This window comes from Pseudopipra pipra, unplaced genomic scaffold, assembly GCF_036250125.1.
Source record: "Pseudopipra pipra isolate bDixPip1 unplaced genomic scaffold, bDixPip1.hap1 HAP1_SCAFFOLD_119, whole genome shotgun sequence".
In the NCBI taxonomy this organism is placed as follows: domain Eukaryota; kingdom Metazoa; phylum Chordata; class Aves; order Passeriformes; family Pipridae; genus Pseudopipra; species Pseudopipra pipra.
Genome location: NW_026990598.1, coordinates 41,318 through 61,255, shown reverse-complemented (window position 1 = coordinate 61,255; position 19,938 = coordinate 41,318). Strand labels below are relative to the sequence as shown.

At 57.8% G+C, this 19,938-nt stretch overlaps 1 protein-coding gene across 1 annotated transcript; it reads right to left on the bottom strand.

Moving 5' to 3' along the window:
* Positions 1–964: 964 nt before the first annotated feature.
* Positions 965–18,484, bottom strand: STMN4 (stathmin 4). Its single transcript, XM_064643390.1, has 6 exons — positions 18,423–18,484; positions 9,122–9,179; positions 6,992–7,087; positions 3,721–3,926; positions 2,122–2,313; positions 965–1,227 (listed from the first exon to the last, which is right to left on the bottom strand). Exons 2-6 carry the CDS (start codon positions 9,132–9,134, stop codon positions 1,168–1,170), a joined length of 567 nt encoding a protein of 188 aa, XP_064499460.1. The 5' UTR covers positions 9,135–9,179; positions 18,423–18,484; the 3' UTR covers positions 965–1,167.
* Positions 18,485–19,938: the final 1,454 nt, after the last annotated feature.

Below are 19,938 nucleotides of genomic sequence, written 5' to 3'. Positions count from 1 at the left end.
TGATCCGGGCACTGCCGAAGGGGGGGACGCGATTCCCTCCGGAACCCCGACCCGGAGCTCGGGAATTTTGTGGCGAGCAAAACCCTCTGGCACCAGTTGGAAAGGTCGGAGGTCAAGGGACCGGTTCCCGCTGGGAATTGGGAGAGGGGGCGGCATTCCCACCCCTCCTTTTCCCGGGAATTGCGGGGCAGCTCCCGAAAAGCCGCCGGAGGATCCCGCCGGGTTTTCCCGCCCGGAGGTACCGCCGCTGTTTCCCGATTCCGCCATGGAATTGTCTCCTCCTCCACGGGCATCTCCACCCCACCTCTGGCTCCTCCTCCTCCTTTTCCTCTTGTTTTCCTCCCCCCATTCCATTCTCCACATCCCTGTTTTCCTCCCCCCATTCCATTCTCCACATCCCTGTTTTTCCCTCCTCCTGCTCCTGTTTTCCGGGAGCCGGCGACTTTACAGCGGGAAAACGGGATTTCATCCCAGAGTTCTCCCACAGGGATGAGGTTTTTTTTGGGAAGTTCTTACAAAAAAAACCCCCCAAAACCCGCCCCCGTCTTTGGGAAGTCACGGAGCTTTCCTTGAAAAAGATTGGGGGTGATTCCAAGAAAAAAAAAACCTTTGGAGCCACAACTCACCCCCCCCAATCCCTGACCATTCCAAAGGGGGGGATCCTCCTCCCTGTTCCCAAAATTTGGAGGGCAAATTAAAAGGGGGGGAGAGATCCCGAATCCGGGGGTGGGAACGGGGGGGGGGAGGGACGCCAAGAGACGGGATGGGAGGAGAAGATTCCAGAGGGATTCCCGACTACAGCCACACACGACGCACATTCCCACCCCTCCCTGCCCACCCCCTCCGGCCCCCCGGGATTTTCCCTCCTCCTCCTCCTCCTCTTCCGGACCTGGATGCCGGGAAAACCCTCCCGAGGCAGGTGGAGAGATCCCAAATCCGGCCCCCACCATTCCCACCCCCAAAAAAAAAACCCCCTCCCCCTCTCTTTCCTTCACTTCCCAACCCTCCCCTCCATCACCCCGGAATGTCTTGGGATCGCCCGGCGGCTCCGTCCCGATTCCACACGGAAAAGCAGAGGGAACGTTCCCGCCCTTCCGCTCCGGCCGAGCCCGCGGGAGCCTCCGGAAAAATCCGCCCCCCGGAGCTGAGAGTCCGAGCAGAGCCTCTTTACCTGGAGGCCTCTTCCTTCAGCTCCTTGTTTTTCCGGACCTCCTCCGCGTGCTTGTCCTGCGGGAACGGAGCGGGAACGCTCGTCAGGGGGATCCCGGATAATCCCGAAGGGCGGGAAGCAACGGGGAGGTCCAGAGGGTCATCCCGCGGGTGGGTGACCTTGGGGATCATCCAGGGAATGCTGGAGTGCTCTGACCCCTTGGGATCACCTAAGGAATGCTGGAGTGCTTCCCTTGGGATCACCTAAGGAATGCTGGAGTCCTTTCCTAGGATAGCGGGAGGTGTCCCTGAACATGGAATGGGATGGATTTAAGGTCCCCTCCCACCCAAACCATTCCAGGATTCCGGGATAAAGGACACTCAGAATCCGTTTAGAGGGGTTTTTCTGGAATGTGGGGATGGAAAAGGCAGGAAAGGGGAAGGGAGACCCTGCCCTGAGTGCCGAGATTCCCAGGGAACCCCCTTGTTCCCGGAACTCCTTCCCAGGGAGGAGCTGGGCTGGGGCTGGATCCAATGGCAGGCTCTGGCTCCAGGCTGGGAGAGCTGGGAATGGCCAGGCTGGATTTGGGAAGGATCCCGGGAGAGCTTGGAGCACATTCCAGAGCCTGAAGGGGCTCCAGGAGAGCTGGAGAGGGGACTGGGGATCAGGGCCTGGAATGCCAGGCCCCAGGAATGGATCCCAGTGGGAAAGGGGAGATTTGGGGGGGAGATTGGGAAGGGATTCCTGGCTGGGAGGGTGGGGAGGGGCTGGGCTGGAATTCCCAGAGAAGCTGTGGCTGCCCCTGGATCCCTGGGAGCGTCCAAGGCCGGGTTGGATCCCCTGGGACAGCGGGAGGTGCCGGGGTCAGAACCGGATTCCCACCCAACCCATCCCGGCATTCCACGATTCCGAGCCACCCTCCCCCCCCCCTCCCTTCCCACGTCCCCGCTCCGTGTTTTCCCGCCTCCCACCTTCTCCTGGAGCCTCTCCAGCATGGCCGCCAGGTGGGCCTCGCGGTTCTCCTTGTTGGATTCCATCTTCTGCGCCAGCCGCTCCTTGGCCGTCTTGATGAAGTTGTTGTTCTCCTCGATGGCCTTCTGGATCACCTCCCGCTCGTGCTCCCGCTTCTCCGCCAGGTGCTTCCGCAGCTCCGCCTCCTGGTACTGCGCCGGGAAAAACGGGAGACGTCGGGGGAACGGCCGGGATCGCACCGGAATCGGGGATGTGGGGGAATCAACGGGGGTTGGAGGGGTTGGGGAGGTTGGGAATGTTGGGGAAGGTTGGAGGGGATGGGAATGTTGGGAAGGGTGGGGTGGTTGGGGAGGTTGGGGAGGTTGGGAATTTGGGGAACGTTGGGAAGGTTGGGAAGGTTGGAGGGGATGGGAATGTTGGGAAGGTTGGGGTGGTTGGGGAGGTTGGGAAGGTTGGGAATTTGAGGAGGTTGGGAAGGGTTGGGAAGGTTGGGAAGGGTTGGGAAGGCTGGGAAGGGTTGGGAAGGGTTGGGAAGGTTGGGAAGGTTGGGAATTTGAGGAGGTTGGGAAGGGTTGGGAAGGTTGGGAAGGGTTGGGAAGGCTGGGAAGGGTTGGGAAGGGTTGGGAAGGGTTGGGAAGGGTTGGGAATTTGAGGAGGTTGGGAATTTGGGGAGGTTGGGAAGGTTGGGAAGGTTGGGGTGGTTGGGATGGTTGAGGTGGTTGGGAAGGTTGGGGAGGTTGGGAATTTGGGAAGGTTGGGAAGGTTGGCAATTTGGGGAAGGTTGGGGATCATTGGGATTGTTGGGAAGTTTAGGAAGTTTGAGGTGGTTGGGAATGTTGGGGTGGTTGGGAAGGTGGGGATGGTTGGGAAGGCTGGGGTGGTTGGGATGGTTGGGATGGTTGGGAAGGTTGGGAAGGTTGGGAAGGTTGAAAAGGTTGGGAAGGTTGGGAAGGTTGGGAAGGTTGGGAAGGTTGGGAAGGTTGAAAAGGTTGGGAAGGTTGAAAAGGTTGGGAAGGTTGGGAAGGTTGGGAAGGTTGGGAAGGTTGGGAAGGTTGGGAAGGTTAGGAAGGTTGGGAAGGTTGGGAAGGTTGGGAAGGTTGGGAAGGTTGGGAAGGTTGAGGTGGTTGGGAAGGTCAGGAAGGTCGGGGAGGTCGGGGAGGTTGGGGAGGTTGGGGTGGTTGAGAATTTGGGGGAGGTTGGGAATGTGGGGGAAGTTTCAGTGGTTGGGGTAGTTGGGGTGGTTGGAAGGGTTGGGGTGGTTGGGAAGGTTGGGAAGGTTGGGAATTTGGGAAGGTTGTGAAGGTTGGAGGGGTTGGGAAGGTTGGGGAGGTTGGGAAGGTTGGGGTGGTTGAGGTCATTGGGAATTTGGGGACGTTTGGGACGATTGGGAAGGTTGGGAAGGTTGGGCAGGTTGGGGTGGTTGAGGTCATTGGGAATTTGGGGACGTTTGGGAAGGTTGGCGTGGTTGGGAAGGTTGAGCAGGTTGGGGCGATCGGGAAGTCGTGGAAGTTCGGGAAGCTGGGAGCGCTCATGCCGGTGGGGAATTCAGGCAACTTTGCCAAGGCCGGGCGTCGGAGCCTCCCGGTGCCCCCCCCCACCTTCCGGCGCTCCTCGGCCGCCTCCAGCTTCTTCTGGATCTCCTCCAGGGAGGGGTCCCGGCGGCGCGGCAGCGACGCGTTGAACTCGGGGACGCCGTCGAAGGAGGGCGGCTTCAGGATCACCTCGAAGGACTGGCCCGACGTGCGCTTGCTCAGCTCGATCACCTCCATGTCCGACAGCACCGACCACGCCAGCTCCACCGTGTCTGCCGGCAACGCGGGAATGTCGGCCGGGAACCGCCCGGAATGCCCGGGGAATGGGAGCTGAGCTCCTTTCCGGCTCCACGTCCCGCCCGGGTTATCGGGAGGAGCCTCCCAAGGATGGATGTTCCCAGCTCGGCCCCCTGGAGGGGTGTCCTGGAGTTCCCGCCCCAACCCACGATACTGGGGATGAACCACTGGGAAAATTTGGGAATATTGGGGTGAAACCCCTGGATATCAGGGAAGGGGGTGATCCATTGGGGTGGGAACTCCAGGATATCCATCCAGGGGATATTTGGGAAAACTGAGGGCTGGGCATCTCCCCAAGGATGGGGAGAGCTCAGCATTCCCAAATATTCCCAGCTCACCCCCCTGGATGGGTGTCCTGGAGTTCCCGCCCCAACCCACGACATGGGGGATGAACCACAGGGAAAATCTGGGAGAATTGGGGTGAAACTCCTGGATATCAGGGAAGGTGGTGATCCATTGGAGCCCTTCCCAAAAACCATCCCAGGGTCCCACACCCACCGGGCCACCACATTCCCTGATATCCATGGGTTTCATCCCAATTTTCCCAGTGGTTCATCCCCCATGTCGTGGGTTGGGGCGGGAACTCCAGGACACCCATCCAGGGGGGTGAGCTGGGAATATTTGGGAATGCTGAGGGCCCAGCCCCACTTTGGGAGCTGGGAATGGGAGCTGAGCCCCCTTCCGGCTCCACATCCCGCCCGGGTTATCAGGAGGAGCCTCCCAAGGCTGGACATTCCCATCCCAATGGATCACCACATTCCCTGATATCCATGACTTTCACCCAAGGCAGGGAATCCCCGGGGTCCCAAACCAGCAATGGGGCTGAGCTGGGAATATTTGGGAATGCTGAGCTCTCTCCACCCTTGGGGAGATGCCCAGCCCTCAGTTTTCCCAAACATTCCCATCCCAGCCCCCTGGACCCCTGGATAGGTGTCCTGGAGTTCCCACCCCAATGGATCACCACATTCCTTGATTTCCAGGAGTTTCACCCCAATTTTCCCAAATTTTCCCTGTGGTTCATCCCCGATGTCGTGGGTTGGGGCGGGAACTCCAGGGCACCCATCCAGGGGGGTGAGCTGGGAATATTTGGGAATGCTGAGCTCTCTCCATCCACGCCCAGCCCTCAGTTTTCCCAAATATCCCCTGGATGGGTGTCCTGGAGTTCCCACCCCAATGGATCACCCCCTTCCCTGATATCCAGGGGTTTCATCCCAATTTTCCCAGTGGTTCATCCCCCATGTCGTGGGTTGGGGCGGGAACTCCAGGACACCCATCCAGGGGGGTGAGCTGGGAATATTTGGGAATGCTGAGGGCCCAGCCCCACTTTGGGAGCTGGGAATGGGAGCTGAGCCCCCTTCCGGCTCCACATCCCGCCCGGGTTATCAGGAGGAGCCTCCCAAGGCTGGACATTCCCATCCCAATGGATCACCACATTCCCTGATATCCATGACTTTCACCCAAGGCAGGGAATCCCCGGGGTCCCAAACCAGCAATGGGGCTGAGCTGGGAATATTTGGGAATGCTGAGCTCTCTCCACCCTTGGGGAGATGCCCAGCCCTCAGTTTTCCCAAACATTCCCATCTCAGCCCCCTGGACCCCTGGATGGGTGTCCTGGAGTTCCCACCCCAATGGATCACCCCCTTCCCTGATATCCAGAAGTTTCATCCCAATTTTCCCAGATTTTCCCTGTGGTTCATCCCCGATGTCGTGGGTTGGGGCGGGAACTCCAGGACACCCATCCAGGAGGGTGAGCTGGGAATATTTGGGAATGCTGAGCTCTCCCCATCCACGGGGAGATGCCCAGCCCTCAGTTTTCCCAAATATCCCCATGGACCCTCACAGGACCCCAATGGATCACCACATTCCCTGATATCCAGGAGTTTCACCCCAATTTTCCCAAATTTTCCCAGTGGCTCATCCCCGATGTCGTGGGTTGGGGTGGAAACTCCAGGACACCCATCCAGGAGGGTGAGCTGGGAATATCTGGGAATGCTGAGCTCTCCCCATCCTTGGGGAGATGCCCAGCCCTCAGTTTTCCCAAATATCCCCATGGACCCTCACAGGGTGATCCCCAATGGATCACCACATTCCCTGATATCCAGGAGTTTCATCCCAATTTTCCCAGTGTTCAGCCCTATGTCGTGGGTTGGGGCGGGAACTCTGGGACACCCATCCAGGGGGGTGAGCCGGGAATATTTGGGAATGCTGAGCTCTCTCCATCCACGCCCAGCCCTCAGTTTTCCCAAATATCCCCTGGATGGGTATCCTGGAGTTCCCACCCCAATGGATCACCACATTCCTTGATTTCCAGGAGTTTCACCCCAACTTTCCCAAATTTTCCCAGTGGCTCATCCCTGATGTCGTGGGTTGGGGCGGGAACTCCAGGACACCCATCCAAGGATGTGAGCTGGGAATATTTGGGAATGCTGAGCTCTCCCCATCCACGGGGAGATGCCCAGCCCTCAGTTTTCCCAAATATCCCCATGGACCCTCAAAGGACCCCAATGGATCACCACATTCCCTCATATCCAGGAGTTTCATCCCAATTTTCCCAGATTTTCCCTGTGGTTCATCCCCGATGTCGTGGGTTGGGGCGGGAACTCCAGGACACCCATCCAAGGGGGTGAGCTGGGAATATTTGGGAATGCTGAGCTCTCCCCATCCTTGGGGAGATGCCCAGCCCTCAGTTTTCCCAAATATCCCCTGGATGGGTGTCCTGGAGTTCCCACCCCAATGGATCACCACATTCCCTGATATCCAGGACTTTCACCAAGGCAGGGAACCCCCTGGATCCCAAACCACCAGTGGGGCTGAGCTGGGAATATTTGGGAATGCTGAGGGCTCGGAATCTCCCCGCGGGTCTCCCGCTCTTCCCAAGGCCCCCCCAGATCCCAACCCACCCTCCTGCTTCCCGCCATTCCCAGGAAACCACGGAGCCGCCGGGTGGGGTTGGAGGGCGATCCCGATTATTCCACAGTTCCTGGAGCCCTTCCCGAATTCCTGGCTCCCCTTGGGAAGGGGTTTGGGAAGGGGGTCCCACCTTCGTACGTGTATCCCGGCTTGTTGAGCGGATCCGACAGGAAACAGGAGCAGAACAGGGAGACCAGGGGGAGCTCCTTCATCTTCTCCTTGTAGGCTGGGAAGAGACGGGATCGGGATCAGGGGGGCGGGATCGGGATCAGAGGGGCGGGATCGGGATCAGATGGACAGGATCGGGATCAGAGGGGCGGGATTGGGACCAGAGGGGCGGGATTGGGATCAGGGGGAAGGGATTGGGATCAGGGGGAAGGGATTGGGATCAGAGGGGGGGATCAGGATCAGGGGGGCGGGATTGGGATCAGAGGGATGGGAGACATTCCATGTGCCAAGGAAGGGGTGGGATCCGGATCAGAGGGATGGGGGACATTCCATGTGCCAGGGAAGGGGTGGGATCGGGATCAGAGGGGTGGGACTTGGATCAGAGGGGTGGGACTTGGATCAGAGGGACGGGATCGGGATCAGGGGGAAGGGATCGGGATCAGGGGGGCGGGATCGGGATCAGGGGGGCGGGATCGGGATCAGATGGACAGGATTGGGATCAGAGGGGCGGGATCAGCATCAGAGGGGCGGGATTGGGATCAGAGGGGCGGGATCGGGATCACAGGGGCGGGATTGGGATCAGAGGGGGGCGGGATTGGGGGAAGGGATTGGGATCAGAGGGGCGGGATCGGGATCAGGGAGAAGGGATCGGGATTAGAGGGTGGGATCGGGATCAGAGGGGCAGGAGTGGGATCAGAGAGGTGGGATCGGGATCAGAAGGGCGGGATCGAGATCAGAGGGGCGGCATCGAGATCAGAGGGGCGGGATCGGGATCAGAGGGGCGGGATCGGGATCAGAGGGGTGGGATCGGGATCAGAGGGGCGGGATCGGGATCAGGGGGAAGGGATCTGGATCAGAGGGGTGGGATCGGGATCAGAGGGGCGGGATCGGGATCAGGGGGAAGGGATCTGGATCAGAGGGGTGGGATCGGGATCAGAGGGGTGGGATCGGGATCAGAGGGGCGGGATTGGGATCAGAGGGGTGGGATCGGGATCAGAGGGGTGGGATCGGGATCAGAGGGGAAGGATTGGGATCAGAGGGGAAGGATTGGGATCAGAGGGGGGGATCAGGATCAAGGGGCGGGATTGGGATCAGAGGGATGGGAGACATTCCATGTGCCAAGGAAGGGGTGGGATCCGGATCAGAGGGATGGGGGACATTCCATGTGCCAGGGAAGGGGTGGGATTGGGATCAGAGGGGTGGGACTTGGATCAGAGGGATGGGACTTGGATCAGAGGGGCGGGATCGGGATCAGAGGGGTGGGATCGGGATCAGAGGGGTGGGACTTGGATCAGAGGGGCGGGATCGGGATCAGATGGACAGGATTGGGATCAGAGGGGCGGGATCGGGATCAGAGGGGCAGGATCGGGATCAGAGGGGCGGGATCGGGATCAGAGGGGCAGGATCGGGATCAGAGGGGCGGGATCGGGATCAGAGGGGCGGGATCGGGATCAGGGGGAAGGGATCTGGATCAGAGGGGCGGGATCGGGATGAGAGGGGTGGGATTGGGATCAGGGGGAAGGGATTGGGATCAGAGGGGTGGGATCGGGATCAGAGGGGAAGGGATTGGGATCAGAGGGGTGGGATCGGGATCAGGGGGGAGGGATTGGGATCAGAGGGGTGGGATCGGGATCAGAGGGGAAGGATTGGGATCAGAGGGGGGGATCAGGATCAGGGGGGCGGGATTGGGATCAGAGGGATGGGAGACATTCCATGTGCCAAGGAAGGGGTGGGATCCGGATCAGAGGGATGGGGGACATTCCATGTGCCAGGGAAGGGGTGGGATCGGGATCAGAGGGGTGGGATCGGGATCAGAGGGGCGGGATCGGGATCAGAGGGGCGGGATCGGGATCAGAGGGGCGGGATCGGGATCAGAGGGGAAGGATTGGGATCAGAGGGGGGGATCAGGATCAGGGGGGCGGGATTGGGATCAGGGGGGCGGGATTGGGATCAGAGGGGTGGGATTGTGCCAGGGAAGGATTGGGATGGGTGTCAGAGGGATGGGGGACATTCCAGGTGCCAGGGAAGGGGTGGGATCGGGATCGGGATCGGGGCTGGGAGCAATTCCAGGTGCCAGGGAATGCTCCGGTACCTGCCAGAGTCATGGCGGGACGATCCTTGGAATTCTGCAGGAAGAGGGATCCGGGAGCCTGCGGAGCAAAGGGGTTGGGGGGGGGTCAGTGGGGGTGTCCTGGGAATGGGGGCACTGGAATCCTGCCTGGAACCCTCGGGAAACGGCTCTGGGGGGGATGGGATGGGATGGGATGGGATGGGATGGGATGGGATGGGATGGGATGGGATGGGATGGATGGGATGGGATGGGATGGGATGGGATGGGATGGATGGGATGGGATGGGATGGGATGGGATGGGATGGGATGGGCACACACTGATGGGATGGGATGGGGTGGGATGGGCACACACTGATGGGATGGGATGGGATGGGATGGATGGGATGGGATTGGGATGGGATTGGGATGGGATGGGATTGGGATGGGCACACACTGATGGGATGGGATGGGATGGGATGGGATGGATGGGATGGGATTGGGATGGGATTGGGATGGGATGGGATTGGGATGGGCACACACTGATGGGATGGGATGGGATGGATGGGATTGATGGGATGGGATTGGGATGGGATTGGGATGGGATTGGGATGGGATTGGGATGGGCACACACTGATGGGATGGGATTGGGATGGGCACACACTGATGGGATGGGATGGATGGGATGGGATGGGATTGGGATGGGATTGGGATGGGATTGGGATGGGATTGGGATGGGCACACACTGATGGGATGGGATGGGATGGATGGGATGGATGGGATGGATGGGATGGATGGGATGGGATGGACACCCCATTGCTGCCCCCCCCACATCCCGAGTTTCCCAATCCTCCCCCCTCCCCTTTCCAAACCCCTCCGGAAGCACCGACACACCGGGATCCCCCAAATCCCACCGGGCCCTTCCCGGGGGTCTCCATGGCCGTGGATCCAAGGGGATCATCCCCAGGCCCTGCCCCCCACCCCCCCTGGGAACGAGGGATCAGGAAAACCGGGATAATCCGGGCTCTTCCCCGTTCCCGGGGTTTTCTGGGAGCGCCGGTGGCATCCAAAGGGTTTCCTGCCGGGAACGCCCTTCCCGGCTGCGCCAGAGCCGGAGCTGAGCCGGGTTTTTTTGGGGGATTATCCCCAGCTTTGCATTCCAAGGGGGAAAAAAAAAATCCCCTTCTTTCCAACAGGGACCCTCCGATCCCAGGGAAGGCACATTCCAGGCCCCAGGAATTCCAGCCTCTCCCTCTTTTCCTGCCGGGATTTGCCGGAGGGAATCACACAAACACCCCGCCCTGGAGCTGCCAGGGGAGCGGGAACGGGGATAAAAATGTGGGAATGCCGGCCCTGGAGATGATCCCTGGCTCCTGGTGTTCCCCCCCCTCCCCAAATCCTCCTTTTCCCGGGGATCTGGAGGCATTCCAGGCTTTCCCAGCCCCTCTCCCGTGGGATAAAAGCCTGGAAGCATCTGCCAGCCGCGGGATCCATCCCCATGGATACGGTTGGAGAGGGAGGAGATGGGGGTGGGAAGCCGGATCCTCGCTGGATCCAGAGGCTTTTCCAGGTGTTTGGAAGCTCTTCCAAGTGGGAATTGCCCTCCCTATCCCGCTGGGGGGAGGGGGGGGGGAGCAGGGTGGGGACCCCCAAAATGAAACCGCGCTCAAATCCTGGCATGGAGGGAACAATCCTGATCCCAGGGAGGTGATCCTGATCCCAGGGAGGGGATCCCGATCCCAGCGAGACCATCCTGATCCCAGAGAGACCATCCTGATCCCAGGGAGACCATCCTGATCCCAGGGAGGGGATCCTGATCCTGGTGAGCCCATCGTGATCCCAGTGAGACCATCCTGATCCCAGGGAGAGGATCCCGATCCTGGTGAGCCCATCGTGATCCCAGCCAGACAATCCTGATCCCAGAGAGACCATCCCGATCCCGGTGAGACCATCCCAATCCCAGCCAGACCATCCCTATCCCAGCGAGCCCATCCTAATCCTGGCGAGTCCATCCTGATCCCAGCCAGACAATCCCGATCCCAGTCAGACCATCCTGATCCCAGCCAGACAATCCCGATCCCAGCGAGGTGATCCCGATCCCAGAGAGACCATCCCGATCCCAGCCAGACAATCCCGATCCCAGAGAGACCATCCCGATCCCAGCCAGACAATCCCGATCCCAGCCAGACAATCCCGATCCCAGAGAGACCATCCCGATCCCAGCCAGACAATCTTGATCCCAGGGAGCCCATCCCGATCCCAACTAGACAATCCCGATCCCAGCCAGACAATCCCGATCCCAGCCACACAATCCCGATCCCAGCCACACAATCCCGATCCCAGCGAGACCATCCCGATCCTGGCCAGACCATCCCAATCCCGGCGAGGTGATCCCGATCCCAGCAAGTTGATCCCAATCCTGGTGAGCCCATCCTGATCCCAGCCAGACAATCCCGATCCCAGCCACACAATCCCGATCCCAGCCACACAATCCTGATCCCAGGGACCTGATCCTGATCCCAGTGAGACCATCCCAATCCCAGTGAGACCATCCCAATCCCAGTGAGACCATCCCAATCCCAGTGAGGCCATCCCAATCCCAGTGAGGCCATCCCAATCCCAGTGAGGCCATCCCAATCCCAGCCACACAATCCCGATCCCAGAGAAACCATCCTGATCCCGGTGAGACCATCCCGATCTCAGCCAGACCATCCCAATCTCAGCCAGACCATCCTGATCCCAGCGAGCCCATCCCAGTCCCGGTGAGCCCATCCCGATCCCGGTGAGCCCATCCCGATCCCGGTGAGCCCATCCCGATCCCGGTGAGCCCATCCCGATCCCGGTGAGCCCATCCCAATCCTAGCCAGACCATCCTGATCCCAGCCAGACAATCCAAATCCCAGAGAAGTTATCCTGATCCCAGCCAGACCATCCCGATCCCAGTGAGCTGATCCTGATCCTGGCGAGCCCATCCCGATCCCAGCCAGACCATCCTGATCCCAGCGAGCCCATTCCAATCCCGGTGAGCCCATCCCGATCCCGGTGAGCCCATCCCGATCCTAGCCAGACCATCCCGATCCCAGAGAAGTTATCCTGATCCCAGCCAGACCATCCCGATCCCAGGGAGGTGATCCCGATCCCAGCGAGACCATCCTGATCCCAGCCAGACCATCCTGATCCCAGCCAGACAACCCCAATCCTGGCCAGACCATCCCAATCCCAGCGAGGTGATCCCGATCCCAGTGAGCTGATCCTGATCCTGGCGAGCCCATCCCGATCCCAGCCAGACAATCCCGATCCCAGCCAGACAATCCCGATCCCAGCCAGACAATCCCGATCCCAGGGACCTGATCCTGATCCCAGGGAGCCCATCCTGACCCCAGCCAGACAATCCTGATCCCGGTGAGCCCATCCCGATCCCAGTGAGCCCATCCCGATCCCAGCCAGACAATCCCGATCCCAGCCAGACAATCCCAATCCCAGGGACCTGATCCTGATCCCAGGGAGCCCATCCCGATCCCAGCCAGACAATCCCGATCCCGGTGAGGCCATCCTGATCCCGGTGAGCCCATCCCGATCCCAGCCAGACCATCCTGATCCCAGACACACAATCCTGATCCCAGCGAGCCCATCCCGATCCCGGCGATCCCATCCCGCCCACGGCAGTGGGAATGGGGGGCCCGATCCACCCCCCAAAGGGCTGTGACCCCTTTTCCCACCCCGAGTCCCAGCGGGACACAGAGGAGATCCCACCCCCTACCCCCCACCCTCCATATTCCCTCTTTTTTCCCTGGAAAAAGCGAGGGAGGGATGGGACGGAGGGATGGGGGGCGGGGGGTTCCCAGGGAATGCTGAGGGTGCGGGATCCTGGGAATGCTGAGGGGGAGGGTCTCACCCCTGGAAAATGTGATCCCCAAAGATCCTGAGGGTGTGGGATCCCAGGAATGCTGAGGGGGAGGATCTTTTCCCTGGAAAATGGGGGTCTCCCGAGGATCCTGGGGGTGCGGGATCCCAGGAATGCTGAGGATCCTTTCCCTGGAAAATGGGGGTTCCCAGAAGATCCTGGGGGTGTGGGATCCCGGGAATGCTGAGGGGGAAAGTCCCTTCCCTGGAAAATGGAGGTCTCCTGAGGATCCCGGGGATGCAGGATCCTGGGAATGCTGAGGGGGAGGGTCTCACCCCTGGAAAATGGGATCCCCAAAGATCCTGGGGATGCGGGATCCCGGGAATGCTGAGGATCCTTTCCCTGGAAAATGGGGGTTCCCAGAAGATCCTGGGGGTGTGGGATCCCGGGAATGCTGAGGGGGAGGATCTTTTCCCTGGAAAATGGGGGTCTCCCGAGGATCCTGGGGATGCGGAATCCCAGGAATGCTGAGGGTCCCTTCCCTGGAAAATGGGAGCCCCAAAGATCCTGGAGGTGTGGGATCCCCGGAATGCTGAGGGGGAGGGTCCTTTCCCTGGAAAATGGGGGTCTCCTGAGGATCCTGCAGATGCAGAATCCCGGGAATGCTGAGGGGGAGGATCTTTTCCCTGGAAAATTAGGGTATCCTGAGGATCCTGGGGATGTGGAATCCCGGGAATGCCGAGGGTCCCTTCCCTGGAAAATGGGAGCCCCCTCAGGATCCTGGGGGTGCGGGATCCCGGGAATGCTGAGGATCCCTTCCTTGGAATATGGGCGTCACCAGAGGATCCTGGACGAGCAGGATCCCGGGAATGCTGAGGGTGTGGGATCCCGGGAATGCTGGGGGTCCCTTCCTTGGAATATGGGCGTCACCAGAGGATCCTGTGGATGCAGAATCCTGGAAATGCTGAGGGTGTGGGATCCCAGAAATGCTGAGGGTCCCTTCCCTGGAAAATGGGGGTTCACAGAGGATGCTGGGGGTGCGGGATCCCGGGAATGCTGAGGGGGAGGGTCCCTTCCCTGGAAAATGGGATCCCCAAAGATCCTGAGGGTGTGGGATCCCAGGAATGCTGAGGGGGAGGATCTTTTCCCTGGAAAATGGGGGTCTCCCGAGGATCCTGGGGGTGCGGGATCCCAGGAATGCTGAGGATCCTTTCCCTGGAAAATGGGGGTTCCCAGAAGATCCTGGGGGTGTGGGATCCCGGGAATGCTGAGGGGGAAAGTCCCTTCCCTGGAAAATGGAGGTCTCCTGAGGATCCCGGGGATGCAGGATCCTGGGAATGCTGAGGGGGAGGGTCTCACCCCTGGAAAATGGGAGTCTCCGGATGCGGAATCCCGGGAATGCTGAGGGGGAGGGTCCCTTCCCTGGAAAATGGGGGTTCCCAGAAGATCCTGGGGGTGTGGGATCCCGGGAATGCTGAGGGGGAGGATCTTTTCCCTGGAAAATGAGGGTATCCTGAGGATCCTGGGGATGCGGAATTCTGGGAATGCTGAGGGTCCCTTCCCTGGAAAATGGGAGCCCCCCGAGGATCCTGGGGGTGCGGGATCCCGGGAATGCTGAGGGGGAGGGTCCCTTCCCTGGAAAATGGGGGTCTCCTGAGGATCCTGGGGGTGTGGGATCCTGGGAATGCTGAGGGGGAGGATCTTTTCCCTGGAAAATGAGGATATCCTGAGGATCCTGGGGATGCGGAATTCTGGGAATGCTGAGGGTCCCTTCCCTGGAAAATGGGAGCCCCCCGAGGATCCTGGGGGTGCGGGATCCTGGGAATGCTGAGGATCCCTTCCCTGGAAAATGGGGGTCTCCTGAGGATCCTGGGGGTGTGGGATCCCGGGAATGCTGAGGGGGAGGATCTTTTCCCTGGAAAATGAGGATATCCTGAGGATCCTGGGGATGTGGAATCCCAGGAATGCTGAGGGTCCCTTCCCTGGAAAATGGGAGCCCCCCGAGGATCCTGGGGGTGTGGGATCCCGGGAATGCTGAGGGGGAGGGTCCCTTCCCGGGATAGAGATTTCCCGGGAATCCTGGGGGTGCTGAGCCCCATCCCCTCCCCCCCCAAAGGTGGGCGTGTCCCGCGACCCCCCAACCAATCAAACCCCGCCCTAATTAATCAAAAACCCCCCAATCAATCAAACATCCCCCCATCAATTAAACACCTCCAATAAATCAAACACAGTCCTAATTAACCAAACACCCCCCGATCAATTAAACACCCCCCAATAAATCAAACACTGCCCTAATTAACCAAACACCCCCTGATCAATTAAATATCCCTCCATCAATTAAACATAGCCCTAATTAATCAAACACCTCCTGATCAAACACCCCCCCGATCAATTAAACAGAGCCCTAATTAACCAAACACCCCCCGATCAATTAAACACCCCCCTGATAAATCAAACACCACCCTAATTAATCAAACACCCCTGATCAATTAAACACAGCCCTAATCAATCAAACACCCCTTTATCAAACACCTCCTAATCAATCAAACACCCCCTAATCAATCAGACACCCCCTAATCAATCAGACACCCCCTAATCAATCAAACACCCCTTTATCAAACACCTCCTAATCAATCAAACACCCCCTAATCAATCAGACACCCCCTAATCAATCAAACACCCCCTAATCAATCAAACACCCCCCAATCAACCAATCACCCCCAATCAATCAAACACTCTCTTATCAATCAAACACCCCCAATCAAACACGCCCTTATCAATCAAACACCCCCCAATCAATTAAACACCCCCCAATCAATTAAACACCCCCTAATGAATCAAACACCGCCCTAATGAGTTAATGCCCCGATCAATCAAACCCCCTGATCAATCAAACACCCCCCTGATCAATCAAACCACTCCTTAACCAACCAAAACCCCCCTGATCAATCAACCCCCCCGATCAATCAAACTCCTCTCTAATCAATCAAACCACTCCTTAATCAATCAAACCCCCCCGATCAATCAAATACCTCCCTAACCAATCCAATCCCTCCCTAATCAATCAAACACCCCCCAATCAATCAGACACCCCCCAATCAATCAGACACCCCCCAATCAATCAGACACCCCCTTATCAATGAAACCCCTCCCTTATCAATGGAACCCCTCCCTAATCACTCAAACACCCCCCTAATCAATCAAACACCCCTCTTATCAATGGAACCCCTCCCTCATTGATCAAACATCCCCTAATCGATCAAACCCCTCCCTAATCAATCAAACACCCCCCTAATCAATCAAATGCCCCCTTATCAATGGAACCCCTCCCTAATCAATCGAACCCCTCCCTAATCAATCGAACCTCTCCCTAATCAATCGAACCCCTCCCTAGTCAATCAAACACCCCCCCAATCAATGGAACCCCTCCCTAATCAATCCAACACCCCCCTAATCAATCCAACACCCCATTATCAGTGAAACCCCTCCCTAATCAATCCAACACCCCCTTCTTGATCAACCCCCCCTTACCGATCAAACCTCCCCCAATGATTCATCCCCCCAATCAATCAAACACCCCCTTATCAATAAAACCCCTCCCTAACCAATCCAACCCCTCCCTAATCAATTAAACACCCCCCTTATCGATCAAACACCCCCCCAATCAATCAAACAGCCCCCGATCAATCGAACCCCTCCCTAATCAATCAAACACCCCCCCAATCGATCGAACCCCTCCCTAATCAATGGAACCCCTCCCTAATCACTCAAACACCCCTCTAATCATTTAAACACCCCCCTTATCAATGGAACCCCTCCCTAATCGATCAAACATCCCCAATCGATCGAAACCCTCCCTAATCAATCAAACACCCCCCTGATAGGTCAAACCCCTCCCTAATCGATCAAACACACCCCTCATCAATGGAACCCCTCCCTAATCAATCAAACACCCCCTTACTGATCAGTCAAACCCTTCCCTAATCGATCAAACACACCCCAAATCAATCGAATCCCTCCCTAATCGATCCAACCCCTCCCTAATCAATCAAACACCCCCTTATTGATCAAACACCCCCAATCAAACCCCCCCTTACCGATCAAACCTCCCCCAATGATTCACCCCCCCAATCAAACACCCTCTTATCAATAAAACCCCTCCCTAATCAATTAAACACCCCCCTTATCGATCAAACACCCCCCCAATCAATGAAACAGCCCCCGATCAATCGACCCCCTCCCTAATCAATCAAACACCCCCGATCAATCAAACACCCCCTGATCAATCAATCAAACACCCCCCGATCAATCCAACCCCTCCCAATCAATCAATCAAACAGCCCCTGATCAATCGAACCCCTCCCTAATCAATCCAACAGCCCCCTTAAGAATCAAACGCCCCCCAATCAATGAAACCCCTCCCTAATCAATCCAACCCCTCCCTAATCGATCAAACACCCCCCTTATCAATGGAACCCCTCCCTATTCAATCAAATACCCCCCAAATCAATCAAACCCACCCTAATAGATCAAACACCCCCCTAATCGATCAAACACCCCCTCAATCGAGCCCCTCCCTAATCACTCAAACACCCCCCTAATCAATCAAACACCCCCCTAATCAATCAAACACACCCCCAATGAATCCAACCCCTCCCTAATCAATCAAACACCCCCCTACTCAATTAAACACCCCCCTTATCAATGGAACCCCTCCCTAATCAATCAAACAACCCCCTAATCAATCAAACACACCCCTTATCAATGGAACCCCTCCCTAATCGATCAAACACCCCCCTACTCAATCGAACACCCCCCTAATCAATGGAACCCCTCCCTAATCGATCCAACCCCTCCCTAATCAATCAAACACCCTCCAATAAATCAAACACCCCCCTACTCAATCAAACACCCCCCTAATCAATGGAACCCCTCCCTAATCAATCCAACCCCTCCCTAATCAATCAAACACCCCCCAATAAATCAAACACCCCCCTAATCAATCAAACACCCCCTAATCAATGAAACCCCTCCCTAATCAATCAAACACCCCCCAATAAATCAAACACCCCCCTAATCAATCAAACACCCCCTAATCAATGAAACACCCCCTAATCAATGAAACCCCTCCCTAATCAATCAAACATCCCCGATCAATCAGTCAAACGCCACACGATCAATCTAACCCCTCCCTAATCAATCAAACATCCCCGATCAATCAGTCAAACGCCACACGATCAATCTAACCCCTCCCTAATCAATCAAACATCCCCCCAATCAATAGAACCCCTCCCTGATCAAACACCCCCTTATCAATGGAACCCCTCCCTAATCAATCCAACACCCCCCTAATCAATCAAACACCCCCTTATCAATCCAACCCCTCCCTAATCAATCAAACGCCCCCCCAATGAATCAAACACCCCCCTAATCACTCAAACACACCCCCCTGATCAATCAAACCCCCCCCGATCGATCGATCGATCGATCCCCCTCACTCACGCTGTCCCCGCAGCTCGCGCTGCTCTCGCGGCTCCGCCCGCGCGCCTTTAACGCGGCCTCGGGGGGTCCGCGCCCCGCCGCCCCCATGACATCACCGCCGCCGCCTCCCATTGGCTGCGCCCCGCCAAGGCCCCGCCCGCCCATTGGCTGCGCCCCGACGAGGCCCCGCCCCTCCCGCCCCATTGGCTGCGCCCCATTGAGGTCCCGCCCCCTCCCGCCCCATTGGCTGCGCCCCGCGCCGCGGGCCCCGCCCGCTGACGTCACACCCCGGCCGCTATTTTTGGGGGTCGGGGGGGGGGGGGAAAAGAAAAATATAAAAAAAAATTAAAAAAAAGGGGAAAAAAAATTCGGAATAAAAAAAAAATAAAAAATCGGCGTTAAAAAAAAAATCGGGATTTAAAAAAAAAAGGGATTAAAAAATAAAAAAAAAAAGAGGAAAAAAATTTGGAATAAAAAAATAAAAAATCGGCGTTAAAAAAAAAAATCGGGATTAAAAAAAAAGGGATTAAAAAATAATAAAAAAAGAGGAAAAAAATTTGGAATTAAAAAAAAATCGGGTTTAAAAAAAAAAGGGATTAAAAAATAAATAAGAAAAAAAAAAAGGAGGATTCCGAGAATAAATCGGTGGGAAATCGTTAAAGGGGGAGGGGCGGGTTTGGGGGGTTTTTTTGGGGGTGTAGGGGGGTTTTGGGGGGTGTGGGGGAAGGGTCGAGCACGTGGTTGGGATGAGAGGTGGGATCTGAGGTGGGATCCGAGCGGGATCCAAAGCTGGGGAGGGACGGGGGGGACAAAGGGAGGGACCCCCCAAAAAAAAAGGGTTTGGGGGGGTTGGGGGGAGTCGGGGGGCCCCAAATCACCTCCTGCCCCCCCCCCCAGGGGATGGGGGGTCCCCGGAAATGGGGGGGGGGCAATGGGGTGTCCTATGGGGCAATGGGGTGTCCTATGGGGGCAATGGGGTGTCCTATGGGGCAATGGGGTGTCCTATGGGGGCAATGGGGTGTCCTATGGGGTAATGGGGTGTCCTATGGGGTAAAGGGGTGTCCTATGGGGCAATGGGGTGTCCTATGGGGTAATGGGGTGTCCTGGGGGGCAATGGGGTTTCCTATGGGGCAATGGGGTGTCCTGGGGGGTAATGGGGTGTCCTATGGGGGGGTAATGGGGTGTCCTATGGGGGCAATGGGGTGTCCTATGGGGGTAATGGGGTGTCCTGGGGGGGCAATGGGGTGTCCTGGGGGGGCAATGGGGTGTCCTGGGGGGGTAATGGGGTGTCCTATGGGGTAATGGGGTGTCCTGGGGGGGTAATGGGGTGTCCTGGGGGGTAATGGGGTGTCCTATGGGGTAATGGGGTGTCCTGGGGGGGTAATGGGGTGTCCTATGGGGTAATGGGGTGTCCTATGGGGCAATGGGGTGTCCTATGGGGTAATGGGGTGTCCTATGGGTCAATGGGGTGTCCTATGGGGCAATGGGGTGTCCTATGGGGTAATGGGGTGTCCTATGGGGCAATGGGGTGTCCTGG